This window comes from Musca domestica, unplaced genomic scaffold (genome assembly GCF_030504385.1).
Source record: "Musca domestica strain aabys unplaced genomic scaffold, Musca_domestica.polishedcontigs.V.1.1 9, whole genome shotgun sequence".
In the NCBI taxonomy this organism is placed as follows: Eukaryota; Metazoa; Arthropoda; class Insecta; order Diptera; family Muscidae; genus Musca; species Musca domestica.
Window position 1 is genome coordinate 1,449,217 of NW_026712435.1, and position 21,261 is coordinate 1,470,477.

The 21,261-nt window shown below is 37.4% G+C and overlaps 1 protein-coding gene across 2 annotated transcripts in view; it reads left to right on the forward strand.

Moving 5' to 3' along the window:
- The first annotated feature begins 614 nt into the window (after positions 1–614).
- LOC101896948 (intermembrane lipid transfer protein Vps13D) overlaps positions 615–21,261 on the forward strand; it is a 203,976-nt gene continuing 183,329 nt past the window's right edge. Inside the window, exons 1-2 of one of the 2 annotated variants that reach the window (XM_059131499.1) lie at positions 615–905; positions 960–1,750. In XM_059131499.1, the coding sequence (XP_058987482.1) occupies positions 809–905; positions 960–1,750 (888 nt within the window). In that variant the 5' untranslated portion in view covers positions 615–808. The remainder of the gene's footprint in view (positions 906–959; positions 1,751–21,261) is intronic. The other variant, XM_059131498.1, reaches the window with a different exon arrangement.

The following is a 21,261-nucleotide window of genomic DNA, read 5'->3' on the forward strand; positions in this document are numbered from 1 at the left end:
ACATTCTTTGCATCAATTGAATTTTGTACGGGAACAAATGCAAATCAATTCGAATAATCCGTTGTAAAGTGGACCGAGCCATGCCCAACTGCTGAGAAGGGCGTTTTTGGGATGTTCTTGGGGACCTCTCAACACTGGCTCGTACAGCAGCGATATTCTCGGCCGATCGCCTTGGTCGATTTTATATGGCCTCTTCGGATTAGAAAGAGAAAATTTTTCGTATAAACGCCTAATGGTGTTCTTAGAAGGCGCACTTCTCACATTTTTTAATGTTTTAAAAGCACGTTGAGTTTTCACAATTGACTTCTTCTGTTGAATGTAAATTTCAGCTACTTCGCGTGGCCTGTATTGGTTCATGGCAAAAACCTGCTTGGACTTGGACGCTTCAAACGCGGTATGTCATTAAGCGATGTGACATCTCTGTCAAAAGTTATGGCGTTGCCAGATGGGTCCGATATATTGGGTTTTAAATTCAGTGCCATTCTAAAACTAAATAACTTCGTCGACATTTTAAGTTTCTATTGGTGGAAATTTTCCAAATGTTTCTGTGTCGACGCGACTACCTGCATTCTTCTACTATGGACAATACATATGAAACAACATTTCGTCTGATGGAGCCTTAGTATATAGTTGTTTGCGGATCTCAGCATCGCCGATAAAAACACAATGTTAGGCATTGGAATAATAATGTTATTATTTTGTTAGTTATTGTTGTTCTGGTTGTGAGTTTTAATCTTATGAAATTCGAACAAGGCAAGCAAGGAAATAAGAGATTTTGAAATTAATATTTGGTGCTGCTGATATAATTATGTTGAATGAATTGATAACATGGGTGCTTAACACCTATCTTGGAAAATATCTGGAGAACTTCAATCCCGCGCAGCTTTCAATTGCTTTAGTTTCTGGTGAGTAATTTCAACGATATAGTATCTCTGTTTAACGTTTACGTTTATATACAGGCGAGGTGGAACTAGAAAATGTCCCTATACGAAGAGATGCGTTGAGGTCATTTGGGATACCAGTTGAAGCTCTTTCCGGAAGTATCGGCAGGATAAAGTTACAAATACCTGTCAGACAATTTCGTACGTCACCATGGAGTATTGTGATTGAACGTGTTTATGGCGTTTTTGGTCCAAAAAATCTCGACGAATGGGACAATGACAAAGAAATGGAAGCCGAATATGCTTATAAAGTACGAGTTCTTGATGCCAAAGAAGCAAACTGGAGGGTAGAGAATGGATGCAAAACAGAAAGTTACTATTCTTTATCATATTCAAATTGGATTAATTATGGTACATCTATAGCAACTAACATACTTGAGAATTTGGAACTTACGATAAAAGACGTACATCTTCGGTACGAAGACCCTCTAACTATGCCAGACTTGCAACACGCTGCCGGAATAAGGATTAACTCAATTTCAGCTCAAAGTTGTGATTGCAATTGGGTGCCTAGTTCGAAAAATTCAGACAAGCAAAAAGTATCTTTTAAAATATTGGAATTAAATGATTTTCGTTTATATTGGGATAAACTACATTTAAAAAATGTCTGCGGAAGCGTAAATTCAAAGGAGCTCTTGGAAAAAATGAACGAGCTTTGCAATTTTGACCATCATAATTTTCTAACCAATTCAATCAACGCAACACTGAAATTTAAAAGAGAACGGTGCAAGCAACCTCTTAGAAGCAAAACAAGACCACGGGTTTCATGTGATGTTTTATTTCATCAAGTTAATCTTTCGTTAAGCGATGTGAGTATACATGTGCCGCTAATCTATATATATATATAAACATGTAAAAAAGCTGTAAGTTCGGCCGGACCGAACTTTGAATACCCTCCACCATTTGGAACGAGTTTGGCAATTCTCAATAACAATAAAATCCTTTAAATCTTAGAAATATCGTGCATTCATAAGCCATTACAATATTCAAATGCGAAACTTAGAAAAAAACTAGTAAAAAAACAGTAAGTGCGGCCGGGCCAAATTTTGAATACCCTCCACCATTAGAAAATTTTCAAAAAAAAAAAAAAAAAAAAAAAAAATCATTAAAATGCTGTTCAAATCTTTAAAATACCTAATATCGGAAGGCGCCTACATGTGGGGGGATATACGATATTGTGGACCTATATAGACAAATTTATGTCTGTGGGTAAAACACTCACAAAGGGTACCGTTATATGGGGGCTATACGATATCGTGGACCGATATAGCCCATTTTCGAACTTGACCTGCCTGCAGACAGAAGAGAGATCGGTTCAAAATTTTAGCTTCCTATCTTAATTCGTTTCGACTGTATCGTGATTGCAACAGACGGACGGACATGGCTAAATCGTCTTAGAATTTTACGCTGATCAAGAATATATATACTTTGTTGGGTCTAAAATGATTATTTCGATGAGTTACAAATGGAATGACGAACTTAATATTCCCTCCATACTATGTATGGTGGAGGGTATAAAAATCGGTGAATAATGTAGCTATAGTCATCAAAATACCGATTATCGGCAGGTACCGTTATATGGGGCTATACGAAGCCGTGAACCTGTACAAACAATTTTCTATCTTAGGATTTCGTATTCAATAATGTCGCTAAAATCATCAAAATACCGAATATCGGGAGGTACCGTTATATGGGGGCCATACGAAGAAGTGGACCTGCACTTCAAATATACATTTCGAAACAATTGCAGTGAATAAAGTACCGAATATCGTTATATGGGGGATGTATGATAACGTGGACCTACATGGCCCATTTACGAACTTAACCTGCCTACTGGCAAAATATACATACATGTGTGCAAAATTTAAGCCTTCTATCTCAATTCGTTCGAAATATAGCGTGATTACTACAGACAGACAGACCGACACGGCTAAATCGTCTTAGAATTTTACGCTAATAAAGAATATATATAATTTGATGGGTTTGACATGAGTATTTCGAGGAGTTACAAACGGAATAACAAAATTAATATACCCTCCATAGTATGGTGGAGGGTATAAAAAAGTTGTGTTAGTTACTACGCTTATACTTCAAGAACCGCTGAACTGATTTAAATGAATAAGACAAATTCGGATTTTTCTCTTGGTAGAAAAGAATAAAATACAAAAAAAAAAAATCGCGTAAAAATATGAAATTTTAAAATTTTCATATTAATTTTGAAATGTACAATCGTAATGTTTTATTTTCAAATGTACATTTGTAGTGTTTTTTAATTCTAATATGAGTAATAATTGGGGAGCATAAAACGACAACGGGAGTAAAAAAATTGCAGAAAAAAACCTCATTGCAAAAATTCTAAAATTGGGACCAAAATCGAGAAAAAATTTTCAATGGAATCTAATTTCAAAATAGTCAATAATTCTATTGACAAACTTCGTAAGGATCTTTAAACATTTGCGATAAAAAATCCGCGAACAAATTGAAGATTTTTCTTTTTTCAATTAGTTTTTCTATTTTTGTCAATTTTATATAATGTACGACTTTTTTCAATTTGGCTTATCATACTGAATTCAATTGGTTTTTATGAACAAAATAAATAATTATTTTCACCACATAAAAGAAAGTTATGTTAGTTACTACGCTTATAACCCAAGAACGGCTTGACGGATTTTAACAATTCATACAATTTTGGAATGGAATCTTGGTAAAAAAAAGCCTGAAAAAAATGTGAATGAAAAAAAATTGGCGTGAAATTTTTTCAATTTGACATACTTTATTGAAGTGCACATTTTTTATTGTTTTGAATTCTGAATTATTAATATTAAAAATGAGATGAGTGCACAATACGATGTTAAATGGCGATATTTCGTGTATAAAATTGGCATCTAGCTTTCAACTCCAGGACCAACATCGCGCTTCAGCAGAAAGATGCGAACACATTTAAACAAACGAAAATGACCCACAAAGCTTTACGGGGCTCATTTCAAAACGTGGACCTACTCCTTTCATATGACAATAATTCGACCAATGAGAACTCAAAATGCAAAATTGATTGGGACTGTAATCAGTGAATTACAGTATACAAATGGCGGAAAATAGTAGAGCGAATCGGACATTTGTAAGATAATGATTTCTATCCTTTTAGAAATTCGTCCTATACTTTCAAGATACCTTAAATCGTTTTTGCAGGTCATGATATGGGTCATAGCCCCCGAATAAGGATACAACCCGATTTTATGTATATTTTACATTTTGACCATATTTTTCATACTAATTTTGGCTAATATTGGTAATTTGAGAACAAACTATCCTTGCAAAAAATGATCATGTTTTGGTACAACCATTATATGATATAATCAATTTCCGGGGTCTTGAACACTTTTTTAATTTTTTCGGAATGGGACATTCATCAATTGATTTGACTAAAAATTGTATTTAGGCTACCCTTAATTACAGATAATTGTCCACATAGGCATTTATTTAAGTATGGTCCCCACATTAGTGTTCCCGCAAGTTCGCTTTCCCAACTAATGTGTGGTCAGAAAAGACAATTTTGACATCTATTGAATTTGTAGGCCCAAAGAGAATATTGGTTGGGAACGTAGATTTGGGATATGTCTATATAAAAAAAACTCCGAAATGTCAAAATGGGACTCATTCAGTCGGAGATCGTTTCAGAAACATGAAAAAGTAGCACGGTACCGAGCATTTGCTTAATCGTATTTAAATTTTACTGCCACGAAAAATATGGACTTCATGGGGTCTCCAACGCACAATTTAAATGTCAAAAAATATTCAACTTATGCTAATGGTTTAAAAGAGTTGTTATCTTTGACTATTCTGAAATAATTTTGGACAAAATCATAAGGTAGACAAAACCAAATACCACGCAATACGGTATTCTAAACGTTGGAAATACAAATTCCAAATTACAGCTCATTTGAATGGAAAATGTTGCTAATGAGCTGAGTTTTCACATGGGGCTATTACAGATGTTGTATATCACATAACCTATTTAACACTATTCAAAATATCTAAAACCGAGGATAGCTGAACATCTATTATAGTTTTTGCCATGAATATTTATTTATATTTAGAAATTACTATGGAGTCATTACTTACGATAAAAATTGGCATTAAAGACTAAAAGTATGGGCCGGCAACACGGACCAGGGACTCAATTCTTGTTCTATGAAAATGTGAAATGAAAACCTTTATAGAGGAAAGAAATGTCAAATGAAAAATATTATAAAGGAAATATTTTTCATTTTATAATTTCATACAACAAGAATCCAGCCCCAGGTCAGCTAGTCTTTTAATAATATTCGAAATCCAGTTATACTTCACATAAGCGCAAGTTGAGTTTAGGGGCTATGCTCGGATTGATCTGAAATTTTACCACGTGTAGAGCTTTTTAACCTGATTACGGCAATATAATTTTCTGTGGGGGAAATACCCGGTTACCCGTTTGTTCGATCCGAAAGTTCGGATACAAAATCCAAGTTTTATTCGGTTCTGAAATATACAAAATGGAGTAATACAAAAAATTGGTATTTTTGTACCCATAAAAAGTTGAAAATGGGTCCATTATGGGGTATTAAAAACTGCATACTACATTGTAGCCTACACTCAGCCCTTTCCAGAATGGTGCCATAGGTATTGATGTCTCTTGTAGTTCCGAAAATATTAGTGTTGCAAATCATGAAATTGAGATTTTCTCCACTAATATGTATCTAACCTTTATAGTTTTGTAGTTCCGAAGATATTGACTTTAAAGTCGAATTCCGGCTACTTACAAAAATTACAAAGTTTTTAAAAAACTATGGATCGCGTAGCCGGTGTTGGACATACGTCTGGGTAGAAAATCTCAAGTCCCGGCCGAAGGCCGTCTACCAACAAAAAATAAAATGTTTAGAAAAACTATGGATTGCGTAGTCGGTGTTGGACATACGCCTGGGGAGAAAATCTCAAGCACCGGCCGAAGGGCGTCAACGTAAAAAAAGGATAGATACATATTGGTGGAGAAAATCCCGATTTCATGATTTGCATCAGAAATATGGATTGCGTAGTCGGTGTTTGACATACGCCTGGGGGGAAAATCTCAAGCACCGGCCGAAGGGCGTCAACGTAAAAAAAGGATAGATACATATTGGTGGAGAAAATCCCGATTTCATGATTTGCATCAAAAATATCTTTAGAACTATAAGAGATATCAGCACATATACCATTTTGGAAAGGCAAGAATATAGGCTATAAAGTAGCATGTAAAACATTTTTTTAGGGGTTTTTCAAAATGTACTGGTATAAAAACACCAATTTTCTTGCATTACTCCGGAATTGGTTCCAATAACCCTATCAAATTACACTTGCTTTCAAATGTTACCCATTTGGTACATAATAGTTTTCTAGAACCGGATGTTGTATTCGAATTTTCGGATCAAATAGCCGGATAACGGGGTATTTCCTCAAGTTGCTCCCCTAAATCGAAAAACCAATATAAATATACAAAGGAAACGTAGATTACAGTGAGGCGAGGTCGACCAACTTACATTTCACTTCCATTTTTTCTAGTTAAATCGGTTGGTAAAAAGTCTTCAAAATTTCGTTAAGGTCATAGTGCCGGTTTCTGTTAAAGTGATTGCCAAAGATTGAAATACCAAATTAAACAAGTAAAAAAGCTGCTAAGTTTCTTGCCGAACTTTTAATACCGTCCACTATTTTAAAGGAACTTGTACAATTTCCATCAAAAAAATCGTACCAAAATACCGCTCAAAGAAAACCCGTTATGTGGCGACTATGCGGTGAATAATTTCCCTAAAATCATGGGAATACCGAATATCGGGGGGTACCGTTATAGGGGGTATTGTGTTCGGAGATATTTATTTTAATGAATAAAATTAATAATGTACAATAAACATAAAAAGTCTTGAAAAGCTCCCAAGCATATTCAGTTTCAAAATAACATGTATATAATATAGTGGTTGCTTAAAATATACTCAACACTTTCTCTTGTTTTATAAGTTAACACAGATTTTATTTATAATATAAAAAGTTCAAGTGATCTTTAGCAAGAGGCTTGGTCATCATATCAGAAAGTTAATTTTCTATGTATATTTGCAATACATCAGCAGATCCAGCGTAAGTAGTTACAATACCAACACATCCTCCAAAATTCGAGTCGCTATAAAACTCGAGTATCTTTTGCCCCTTTCTTTCATATTTGAGGCATTTTGTTAAATTTCCAGATATATATCTAAACACTCTCTACACTTTCTTCATGTGTAGAATTTTTCAAGCATTAGATACATCAATTTTCCAATGGCTTGTCTATACGGAAACCCAGTTTTTGCTTTCTCTTCTATATTGGACGCTGTACTTTTTTCCATGGGCCTTTACATAGACTTGCAATCCATAAAGTTAAATCTTTTTAAAATTCGCTTGGCATATGTTTCTTGGTTGACCTTGATGTCCTTTGTGGTTTTAATTTCAGAAAATAATTGTTGTTATTTCCTAGAAAATAATTGTTGTTATTTTGAATTCCGGTTTTAAATCTTCTAAAAGTTCGTTTAACTCATCTCTATCCGAGGCCTATACTAATCCATCATCAACATACAATGCTATAATTAACTTATTTTCGTTTCTTTCTCTAATGTATTAACATGGATCAGTCGTACTTGCCTTGAAACCTAATTTTTAAAATTAACTTCCAATTCTCTTGTTTCAACATCATGGAGCTTGCTTTAATCCATATAAGCTTATCTTCAATTGACACACTTTTCTGGTACAATCGCTAAACCCTTCTGGTTGCTTCATATAAATAACTTCTTCTAATTCTCCGTATAGAAAAGCTGTAGAAGTATCGAACTGCAACATATGTAAACTTTCTGTAGTAGCAACACTTATTAGTGATCTTATTGTCGACATTCTAGCGACTGGTCTGAACGTTTGACCTATTTCTTGTTTAAACCCTTTAATCACCAATCTAGCTTTATACTTTTCTCCGCTTCCATCTGCGTTCTGTTTTACACGAAATACCCACTTTGCCGAGAGTGCCTTTGTATCGTCTGGTAATTCTGTCAAGATCCAAGTATTGTTCTCTTGCAAAGATTTAATCTCATTTTTCATTGTTGAAATCCACTCATTTCTCTCATTGCAATTTATTGCTTCCTTGTATGTTTGCGGTGTTTCTATTTCCTGTGCTATTAAGAAATAGTCATTATATTTTGATCGATATTGGTTCTTCCTCTATATCGGAATCTTTACATCTCCTTAAATGACACTTATCATTATCAAATTCTTGGAAGTCTTCTGCTGAACTTAGATCATCTCCGATTTCTATTGCTTCAAAATCGGTGTCTTTTCTAGACGATGTTTATGGCTTGTCAGTGGAACTGTAATGTATGTGTCATCAGAATTCTGAGGCTTCTTATCTTAATTTCCAATTGTAGTTTCTGAATCCTCTTTGGAACTTATTTGAAACTCATTTTTGCCAGACTTAATTCTCTCTTCAAATTTTACGTCTCTTGAAACTTGAGTAGTTCGAATTTCTGGTATATAAATCCTATATCTTTCCTCTCCATCATACCCTCCATCAACTAAATATCATTTTTGAGCCTTCTTGTCTATTTTTCTACGGATTTGTTGCGGTGTGTGTACATAACATTTTGACCCACTAATCCGTAAATGGTTTATCCTTGATTTCTTCTCAATCCATAGCTCATAGGGACTTACACCTTTAACAGATGACTTTAATGTTCTATTTAAAATGTAAATGTATGTCTATACCAATGCTGCCCATATTGATTTAAGAAATGTTATTTCAGGATTTGCATATTTGAAGTTCTTGCCATTTCAACAATTGTTCTATTTTTGCGTTCACATCTTCCGTTTTGTTGCGGTGTATAAGGTGCAGTGAATTTCTGTGTCATGCCATTTTCAGACAATATTCTTTTCACATCCATGTTGTTGACCATTACACTTTGCATGAGCCAACATTTGCGCAAGAGTATCTGTCGCCTCGGATTTATTTTTAGCTACATATCCATATCTGTATTTTGTATAGTCTTCTTTGTAAACAATAAGATACATGTAACCTTGAAACGAAGTGTGGAACGGGCCACAATATTTTTCTACTTGATTTCACATTTACACAAGGTTCCACCAATCACTTCCATATGACAGACCTTGTTCATTTGTGTTAGCACTAAGAGCAGTATTAACATTAATAGACGCGGAATTCTTCGCGGGTTTTACATCTGCAATCCATTTTCGACAGTTCTTTAGCCAGTGTCCCTTCTTCTTACAATAAAAACATGAGCCCTCTTTCTTGGAAAATTTCTTCCCTTCATTTTCTTTGTAACTTCTTTTGGGTTTCACCAATAATGCTTCATAATTATTCTTGGTCAATGTCTGAAACTTTCTCCCATATAGGCATATTTGCATCAACAGCTCATTCAATGATTTGTTTTCATTCTTGGTAAGTGTCAACCAACTTGAACGAAATATTTCATATGAAGAGGATAAAATATGCACTATTTTACAAATGAAAAGCATATCCGGCAACATTTTTCCACTTTCCAACAACTTTGTAATCTTACCAAGATGTGGATCCTTTCTTGTTTCCAGTGCAATTCGTTCAGCAGTTAGCGGTAATTGATTATTTTGGCGATTTACAAAACTGTCGAATTCATCAAGGTCATTACATATGGCCTTATCGATACTGAGCTTGTTCACTCCGTTGGCTGGAGTTACTCGAGACAAAAAATCGGCATTACTGTTATCTTTTGAGGTGTTGTGGACCACTTCAAACTCGAAATTAGAAAGGAAATCGGCGTAGTTTGCCATACGGGATATGCATAAAACAGGCAACGGTTTGTGGTCAGTAATCAGAGTCCAATAACGGTTATACAGGTACTTGAAAAACTTTTGGACGACCCACGGTATAGCCAGCGCCTCTTTATCGGTTTGTGAATATCGTTGCTCCGTCCGTTCATGGTGGGGCTCGCATAAGCAATTGGATGTTCCTGTCCATTAGAAAGACAATGTGACAGAACAGCTCACAGTCCTGTTTTACTGGCGTCCGTTGCATGTAAAATAGGCAATGCTGGATCGTACGGGATCAGCACTTGCGGATATATCAACAGTTGCTTAATTTTGGTGTATGCCGCATCTGTATTTTTATTCCAATAGAAAGTTCCTTTTTTTAAAACGTTCCGAAGTGGCCTCTTAAGTGTAGACAGGTGTGGTATGAAATTCGAATAATACGATGTCTTTCCCAAAAATAATTGTAACTCCTTCAACGTTCTCAATTTTGTCACATGCATAATCGCTTCAATGTGTTTGTTGGATTTATGAATTCCTTTGGAGTCGATTTTGTGACCTAGAAATTCATTCGATGTCACAAATACGCAGTTATTTTTGTTTAACTTAAATCCAAATTCCTTTAGCTTGCATAATGCAGTCTCAAGAACTTTCAACAGATCATCAACATCTGTTGCAAACACCAGAATATCGCCGAAAAAATTAAGAATATTAAGATTGCAATGTATAGCCATTTCCACCGTTCTTTGCCAAATGGCTGGAATGTTGGCGGCTCCATAAACTGCTCAAGTTGGACGTATCAGTCCATACAGCGTCAGGACATGGGCAAATTCCTCGTCAAGGACCAAGTGTGAATACGCGTCAGTAATATCCAAATGGGCAAATACCGTTGGACCCTCCATCCTCTTGGAAATATTCTCCGCTTTCGGAATTGGGTGTTCGTCTATTACAATTTGCGGATTTACGGTTGGTTTGCAGTTACCCGTAATACGTATACTTCCATTCTTCTTCGTCACTACATGTGTAGTAGATGCCCATTCTGAATACTCCCGCCGCAGTCTTAGCATCTATTTCCTTGGCATACGCATCCCGTAATGCGAATGGCATTTCTCGGGGTCTTCCAAAATTTGGCGTAGCATCTTGCTTTAATTGCACTTTAATAAGAGAACCTTTGAACTTACCCGCTACATCACTGAATATATCTTTATGTTTGGCTAATAGCAGCTGTAGCCGTTGCCGTTGAGGTTAAGACGGTATGGGTTTTTTATTGCTATAGATGATATCTTCTCTCCTGCCGCTGCTGACAACTCCGTCCCCGTTGATGCTTCTATTAGGTCTTGGAACAATTCGGCAAAATTTATTTCTCGAACAAAATGTGCGATCCACTCACGGCCACAAAATGTGTCAAAATCGCCATCAACTACGTATAAGTTCAGCCTACGACTGGTTCTGCCCAAAGAAACATTCACCACGGTACGTCCTATGTCCGTAATCTTGTGCCCCGTTTAACTTGAAAATCGCCGGTCAGCTTTCTTTAACACTGATGACTGCTTTATGTTCTTTAAATTCTCCAAGCTAATAATACTGCAAGGAGCACCCGTATCCAGTTCCATATCCACTTTCTGACCGTCTATCTTCATTGTGACCATTTTCCGATCGAATGGCCTTTTTGTTCTGACTGTTGCAATCTGAGACGTATGTGCCTCCTCACCCTCATCTGACAACAACGACTCCGCTTTGTATTTGACTTGCACACTTTACTTATGTGACCTACCTTGCCGCATGAAAAACACTTTGCGTTCTTGAATTTACAATCCTTCCGTACGTGTCGACCACCGCAACCATAACATCTCACCTCTGTAGTTTTATTCGACTTCTGCTTCACACCATTTTTTGTCTTGACAGGTATAAATCCCAATTTGCATGTCGGTTCTGTAGTAATATTCTCACTTGTATTTACTACAGCTGTTGATACTTGAGTTAACTCCTTTGCCGTGGCACACTCATATGCCTCCGCAAAACTTTTTGGTTGATTAGTAATAATCTCGTCACAAATATTACGGGATTCCACTCCAAATATCATCTGCTCAATCAGCATCCTATCCAGGAATGCCCCATAGTCACACGAAGCCGCAGCTTACTTCAAGTGCGGTGAAAAATTTGCCAACGATTCTCCTACATCTTGGCATATCTGTCGAAATCTGAATCTTTCCCCATAATTATTTCGCCTCCCTTCGAAATGATTTATCAATGTTGTTTTGATTTCTTCATTTTTCATTTGTTCTGGCTTCTTAGGACTAATTAGAATTTTGAAAGCCGTATTTAGCTCATATGTCAAATTAGTCTTTAAACGTTGAGCCATCTGTGCTTTTGTATTCACTTATTGCAAACCGTGGTGGTCTTGTTGTATTTATGTCTTCTGACGTCACAGACTGCGGCCACGATGTTTGAACAGCCTCCGTCACAGCCGTACGAATTGCCTCCGCCAAGGAAGCAAGAACTGCATTCAACTGCTTTATTTTCTTTATTGTATTTTTGAGGCTGAGTTCATAACCTATTGTGTTCGGTGATATTTATTATAATGAATATAACTAAAAATGTACAATAAACAGAAAAGTCTTGAAAAGCCCCAAAGCATATTCAGTTACAAAAAAAAAAAAAAATGCATATAATACAGTGTTTGCTTATAAAACATACTCAACAGGGGTATACGATATCGTGAACCGATTTAGCCCATCTTCAAACTTAAACTGCCTGCAGACAAAGGGCTGATCTGTGCAACATTTTAGCTGTTAAAATTATTCCAGTGGCAGCACATTATACTGTTTACAAGCGTACAAAATCATTTTTCACGAAAAAAAAGTTATTCGTGTTGGAATCCCAGCGTGATAGTGTGATTTCTTTGTATTTGGTTGAAAACCGCATGTGGCTATCGTTAGAGCAATGCAGCATTTAAATGGTTCGAAAAGTAAAGAAGTGACATAATCGAAAACCGCGTCGCAGTGGCCGAAAAATGGCTCGTGAGGTGAACGTATCACAATATTCCAGTCGGCAAATATTGAAAAATGAGGTCGGGGTAAAGCCATTGAAATTCCAAAAAGTGGAAGAACTTACACCGCAACAGAAAAAACACCCTCCACCATTTGGAACGAATTAGAAAATTTTCAAAAAAATAAAATCCATTAAAATTTCTTTTAAAATCTTTAAAATATCTAATAATCTAATGAATACCCTCCACCATTTGGAACGAATTAGAAAATTTTCAAAAAAAAATAAAATCCATTAAAATTTCTTTTAAAATCTTTAAAATATCTAATATAGGAAGGTGCCGATATATGGGGGGATATACGATATTGTGGACCTATAAAGACAAATCTATGTTTGCGTGTAAAGTACTCACAAGGAACTCCTTATGTGGATTTTCAGATAATTCCATTGGAAAAAGTGGCTAAATTGTGGACCTATATAGACAATTCCGTTTCAGGGGTAAAGTGCTCACAAAGACCTCCGTGTATGGATTTTCAGACAATACGATTGGAAAATGTGGGTAAAATCATCAAAATACCGAATATCGCGGGGTAGCGTTATACGGGAGCTATACGTTATCGTTAACCTATATAGAGAATTCTCTGTCGGGGGGTAAAGTCCTCACAAAGAACCCCTTGTGACCATTCCGTTGAAAAATGTGGCTAAAAACATCAAAATACCGAATATCGGGGGGTACCGTTATATGGGGGATATACGATATCGTGGACCTATATAGACAATTCTTTTTGAGGGGGTAAAATGCCCACAAGGGACTCCTTTTGTGGAATTTCAGACAATTCCATTGAAAAATGTGGATAAAATCATCAAAATACCGAATATCGGGAGTACCGTTATATGGGGGCTATACGATATCGTGGACCTATATAGAAAATTCTCTGCCGAGGTATAAAGTACCCACAAGGAACTCCTTGTGTGGATTTTCAGACAATTCCGTTGAAAAATGCGGGTAAAATCATCAAAATACCGAATATCGGGGGTAGCGTTATATGGGGGATATACGATATCGTGGACCTATATAGACAATTCTTTTTGAGGGTGTAAAATGCCCACAAGGGACTCCTTTTGTGGAATTTCAAACAATTCCATTGAAAAATGTGGCTAAAATCATTAAAATACCGAATACCATGGGGGTACCGTTATATGGGGACTATACGATATTGTGGACCTATATAGATAATTCTCTGCCGAGGTATAAAGTACCCACAAGGAACTACTTGTGTGGATTTTCAGACAATTCCATTGAAAAATGTGGCTAACATCATCAAAATACCCAATATCGGGGGGTACAGTTATATGGGGGCTATACGATATCGTGGACCGATTGACCTGCCTGCAGACAAAAGAGAGACCTGTGCAAAATTTTAGCTTCCTATCTTAATTCGTTTGGACTGTAGCGTGATTACAACAGATGGAAAGACGGACGGGCAGGGCTAAATCGTCTTAGAATTTTACGCTGATCAAGAATATATATATACTTTGTTGGGTCTAAAATGATTATTTCGATGAGTTACAAACGGAATGACAAACTTAATATACCCTCCATACTCTTTTTGGACAGTGTAAAATTCTAAGACGATTTAGCCATGTCTGTCTGTGTGTCTGTCCTTCTGTCTGTCTGTTTGTTGTAATCACGCTATCTTTCGAACAAATTGAGATAGAAGGCTAAAAGTTTGCACACATGTATATTTTGCCAGTAGGTAGGTTAAGTTCGTAAATGGGCCATGTAGGTCCAAGTTATCATATAGCTCCCATATAACGGTACCTCCCGATATTCGGTATTTTGATGATTTTAGCGAAATTATTCACCGGAATTGTTTCCAATTTGGCATTTGAAGTTCGTAGTGGATACTACAGCCTAAGACAGAAAAATGTTTGTGCAGGTCCACGTCTTCGTATAGCCCCCATATAACGGTACCTCCCGATATTCGGTATTTTGATGATTTTAGCGACATTATTCACCGGAATTGTTTCAAAATTTAGTATTTGAGATTCGTAATGGATACTACATCCTATGACAGAAAATTGTCTGTGCAGGTCTACGTCGTCGTATAAGCATTCGGTATTTTTAAGATTTTAACAGAATTTTAAACGGATTTTTTTTTTGGAAATTGGCAGATTTGTACCAAATGGTGGAGGGTATTAAAAGTTCGGCCCGGCCGAACTTACAGCTTTTTTACTTGTTAATCTTTCCTTCTGGTATTTGTAACACCAATATTTTTTTTTTTTTGAATTATGTATAATTATGTACTTTTTTTGAATTATGTTTGTGTTTGGCTATTCATGTTATAAATTCATTGTTTGACGTTTCTTTTTTTTTTGAATTGTATATTATTAGCTTTTCATTTTTCTTTTCTTCACTTACACTTGCACTTGTCTCAAAGAAGGGGGGGGGGGTGGTGGTATACTTGTGGTCTCGATTAGAATTCGATGAGAACTGATTGATGTCCAATTTGCATTGTCACAGCAAACTAATTTTTGGCTGTTGACGATGCTTATTTATTGGAAATCAGCATTGGAATTTACCGGTGGCTGCATAAATGTATGTGTGTATGTTCATGTGTTTACATTATTTATTTTGATGTTTTTTATGCAGCCGCCGATAAATACTCAACCAACAGTGTTGGGCAAAATTATAGTAATTTTATGAACAATTTGCTTCGCTTGGTCGAAAGTTTTGAACTGCCAAATTTGGTTTTCTCCGATGAGAAAACATTCGTTGTCCCGCAGTTTGAGTGTGTGGGCCGCCATAACAGCCGATGGTCGCTCTCCGCTCGCATTAATCGACCGTGGCTTTAGAATAAATGCCGAATATTTTCGCGAAAATATTCTGGAGGGTGCATCAAAGCCTTGGGCATTCAAACATTTTGGCCGCAGACCTTGGACATTCCAACAGGACTCAGCACCATCGCACTCAGCACGCGACACCCAAGAAATTACAAAATGAGGTTCCTCGCTTCATTTCCAGCGCACAATGGCCACCAAAATCTTCGGATACCAATCCGTTGGACTGTTGTGTCTGGATTATTTTGGAAAGCAAGGTTGGCACTAAAAAATACCAAAGCAAGCGCCTCGCCGGGAATGGGCCAAAATACCACAGAGCAACATTTGGCAGTGTGTGACGGTTTCATTGGCCGTTTGAAGGCGATGGTTCGTGTCAAAGGTGACCAATTCGAACAAACCAGAACTTATTCTAAAATTTGATGCTATTTTCGACCATTTTTGCTTTCATTCAATAAAATATTTCTTTTTCTCATCCTGTATATACTTTGTTAGGTCTAAAATTATTAAATCGATGAGTTACAAACGGAATGACGAACATAATATACCCTCCATATTGTGTATTGTGGAGGTCTGCTAAAAATAAAGCTAAAATCACCATAATACCAAATATTCGGGGTACCACCTTATGAGTGAAAAAAGAAATTATGAGCCAATTCCACTAGTGGTTTGTCACATAACAAACGCTACAATCCGAATTTTAAACGATTACCTTGAAAATGTGGCTATCAGAAGGAAGTACTGAAACAGGGGGTCTATAGGTAAATGTGAACCTTTATTAGCAATGATATGTCAGAGGAGGTAGAACCCCTTAAAAATTCTATTATATATTATATTAAATATATGATATTAAAAAATTCTGTTAGAAAATGCGATCTAAATCGTCAAAATACCGAATACTGTCAAAAGACAGAATTGTAATTAGGTTTTTATACCCCCACCCTACTGTTTTATAATACATGCTTAATGTAGATTAGGTTAAAGAATGCGCGAAATGAGAACATGGAGAACAAAATGTTCATTCCCCCTCTTCCTCTCACCCGGTCTGATAAATGACGTGACTTGGCAACCCGTCATTTCTCTTGGCTCAGATCATCTCGCGATAATCGCCTACTTAAGGAGGTAGCCCGATTTCATAACCTCTAAACGCCGCATTTTCCTTAACTATGGGAAAGCTCACTGGCCAGAATTCGGAGAATTCACCAACCGCCACTTCCGAGAACTGCGCCACCCTTCTGATCTTCGAGTAGCAGAGAGGATTTTCCGAAACACAATCAAAGCTGCAACCGCTCGCTATATTCCTGCTGGTTGAATACCCAAGATAAGACCAAACTTCCCAGCAGAGACAGCGGGATTAGCATATGAGCGTACATACATATACATACTGGGTTGGCAGCCGCTGGCCGAAACTGCGATGTTGTTGTTTCGGGTCAATCCGGAATCGTAGAACTCGCTGCCGTAGGATTGAGCAAATGAGCGTGATGAACTCCGTCGTACCAACCCTACTGATCCTAGAATCAATGATTTGACAGTGGAAGTCAGCCGGTTGGTAGAGGAGCATAAGAGGAGAAAAAGTGGCTACACCATCTGGAGTGTTGTAACATTGGAACTCGTGTGAGATGAGAACACAGCTGAATGTGCATGTCGAGGGGAATTTAACACCGACCACCAACTACCCCAAGATTCTAGGGGTCACATTCGACAGCATGTTCCAGATGAAAAGTAGGAACATAGTCCTCAAGGCGCTAGTCGGCAGCACTTGGGGTGCGGACAAGGTAACCTTGTTGACCACTTATAACGCGATGGGTCAGTATGTGGTAAGCTATGCCGCTCCAGTGTGGTCGGCGAATACTAGTGCTACGCAGTGGAGCACATCCAGACCTGCCAAAATGATGCCCTGAGAACTGCGACAGGGAGATTTATTAATTAGAGGTTAAACAGTTCCGGAGATATCACCCCACCTTGGGGAACTCCCTGTTTCACTCTAAGGGCTTTGGACTTCTTGTTCCAAAATTCCACGTACGACTAGCGTCCACACATATAGATTATCCAACGTTTCAAACTTGGCCGGAGGGTGGTTCTCTGCACGTCCTCAAACAGTATGGCATGATTGACCGTATTAAATGCCTTTGATAGGTCAAGGGCTACCAACACTGTTCTGTCACACGGCTTGCTCTGGTTCAGTCCTCTACTAATATGTGTGGAAATGGCGTGTAATGCTGTTGTGGTACTCTGTTGTGGACGGAATCCGAGCTGGTGGTTTGCAACTGTATAGCTTTCTCTAATGCTGGGGAGGAGTAAAGCCTCAAGAGTCTTGGCTACTGGCGACAAAAGCGAAATTTGCCTGTACGATTCGCCTTTACTGGCATGCTTGCCTAGCTTCAGTAGCGGGACCACCCTGTCCATTTTCCAGGTTTTCCAGGCACTATGTGGGTGGTTAGCGACAAATTGATAACTTTCGTTAAGTACTCGATTCCCGGCGTATCCAGCTGTTTCAACATTACCATTGAGATTCCGTCCGAGTCCAACGCTTTGAATGACTTAGCGTTACGGATGACATTTGCAACATCACCCATCGTAAACTTTGGTGGTTCCTCCCCGGCGGAAAGAGATCTGATACGACGTAGTACTCTTCGCTTCGCCCTGTCGCTCTCGGGGTGCTCGACAAATTGTCGGTTAAAATACTCCGCGCACTTTTCGGATCAATCACCGTTACGTCGTTAAAAGTGACTGAGAGTTATTTTGTCCAGGGTTCGAGAGCGACTTAACCGTTACCCACAGCTTACTCATATCGGTTCCAAAGTTGCAACACTTCATATGGTCTTGCAACTTTTTCCTCTTATGCTCCTGTACCAACCGGTTGACTTCCACTGTCAAATCACTGATTCTAGGATCAGTAGTGTTGGAGACGATTATCGAGAGATGGTCTGAGCCAAGAGAAATGATAGATTGCCAAGTCACGTCATTTATCAGACCGGGTGACACTCTAGGGTCACTAGAGACTAGCTTAAGCGAGATAGGTCTGCACTGAAAAGAATGGAATAACAGGAACACTAATCCCTCACCTCCACTTCTGGTGTGATCCTTCCTTAGTACGTTGTATCCATAACAACGTTCATTCAGCTTGGTTTCCTGAACCGCTGCTATCTTAATATTTCTCCGACTCATAAATTCGACTATCTCATCTATTTTGCTTCGGAGTCCATTGCAATTGAATTGCAAGAATGATGCACAGTCCGGAGTTGTAACAGCAACATGTGGCGTTAGATGTTGCGGTTTTGGTTGCTTTTCTGGAGACTGCGGTGGAGTTCCATACTCCGACGACGTCTCTGATGAGGACGACGAAGAAGTGAACTGCAGCAAGTCGCAACATAATCCCTTTCGCTGTAGTCTCGCAGTCCGGAACAGTTCTTAAAGTGCAATCATTCTCTACATCCATTACATCGCACCGAAACAGATCTGTGGTGGACGACGTTCTGTAATCTTAAGGTAATGTGTGACTATGTTTCCCGGCTTTGGGAATATAGGTCATCGTAATCTCCTTATACAGACGGGGTACGAAGTAAAACATAAGATAAGTCATAAAAGTCTTCTGTAAAATAGCCAACACTGAATCAGATGCATTTTGCAACATCACTTGTATAATGAAAGGGTTCAAAGGTATTGATCGCCCATAAAATCTTGGTGTAGCTTGTTATCCTTTCCGCCGCGCAATGTGGGTAGGTTGTTTGTGATATCTCCCTACCATCTACATCCTTACAACCGAGAAAGAGGGTACCTGGTAGGAGGTCAAGAGTCTCTTGTACCATAATCTCGCTTTGTACTGCATATTTACTTGGAATCTGATTCTTTACTTACTTTTGTACTTATTGCAGTCCGCGTTGTAGCCGTTGTTGGTTTGCTGGTCCTGTTTATCACCTCTTTGCTATTTCCAGGTGATTAGTCGCCAAACCGGGAGGGATTTCCCCCCAGGTAAATGGCAAGATTTCTATTAACTTGAACGAAGGACACTTGTGACAACATTCACTGCTATCTCGACATCGTTGATTGATTTCTCCCGTAAATTAAGGATATCAGCAGTGGGTTTACCATTACTACAAACTCCTTCCAGCCTTACGTTGTCGATGTCTCCTTTACTGAAATTGGACAATATTAGATTAAGTTTCTTTTCGCAAGTGAACAGGTCTTTATCGTGTCTCCATTTGTGGAGGTGAAACCCTTATAGTTCTTGCTCTTTATCCAAGAAACCCTATAGTAGAATAGGTAGGGCTCGTGTACCATGGCGATGTTGATTTTTGGAATCCACTGCTGCTTGTTTTGTAGGAAGCAAAAATGAATCCTTCACAACACCAAGGCATAACAGCCCCTTGGCTTCTAAATAAGTCCTCTCCGGTCTTGTCTGTTCCTACTTTAAGAACCATCCAGCTGTTTTTAGTAAAATAATTTAACACACGCCAATTTCCAAGGCTAACACCAGCATTCTGCATCTTAACTTCAGCTTCAGGATGTACTTAAAAGAATTGAAGAATGTGGAATTCACACTGAAGCCATCATTCCGCATGGGGTCTCCAATCCCTGAACTCATCGGAAGGTAGAAATACTGGATCAATATCCTCGCTAATGTACCCATTGGGGTCAGTTTGAGCAATGACCTCTAAGGCCGAGGTTCGTCTTTCCTGGGTACCTATATGGTTTTTAAACAATGCCTCCGAAATCAGAAATATTCCAGAAATCTGGAATATTAATTGCCGGTTATCAGAGAAAAGACACTGTAACAGTTTGTCTCGTTTTTGCCTTTTAGATATATGTTTCTAATTCGCTGTGCTCTTCGGGTTGAGGGAGGTTCTTCACCAAATTTATAATAATAATCTGTGTAAAGAGAAAAAGTTTAGACCGTTCCAAGACAAAATGAAAAAAAAAATGATACTTGAACTATTAAGTTGTTGAGTGTTGTTCGCCCTCCCAATGAAAAAAAAAAAAAAAAACAAATACAAACCGTACCCTTGTATTATTTGGGTTGCTTTCTTGAATTTTGGTCAATGAATCCTTTAAACAATAACAACCAACCATTCCAATGAAAATAATCTAGTTCATATTATAAAAAATATAAACACTTTGTTCAAATCGAGTACTCTTTAAATTTCTTTAAATTTCGACCCTTACTCTAATATTTTTTCGAATACTAATCAAATGAATATTTTATGTAATTTATATAAGTTGGTTGGTTTATGTTTACTTACAGTAATTGGATCGCTGTGATGTTATATAATATTTTAATGAAAATTGGCTGTCTGTAAATTCACTACATTAAGTATTACACATGGCTTCTACCGCATGTAGGGAATTTACTCGTTTAAACTAACACAGGCAATTTATATTAACGAAAATTTAAACTTAAAAAATATTAATAAATATAAGATTTACAATTTTAAGATTTAATATATTTTTTTTATTTATTGTAATATACTTTAACATTAGTAGATGTTTTTAATTATAACTTCATAAAACTTTGGGGTTTAATAATTCAAAAAAATTCCAATTATTATAAACTTTTTATTAACAAACATGATGATGAAGTTAAATAGGGATAGGATATATAAGTTTCAAATTTGAGTAATTATTTATGAGAGGAAATAATTAATTAAATCTTTAATAAATTCTTCTTCCAAATGAT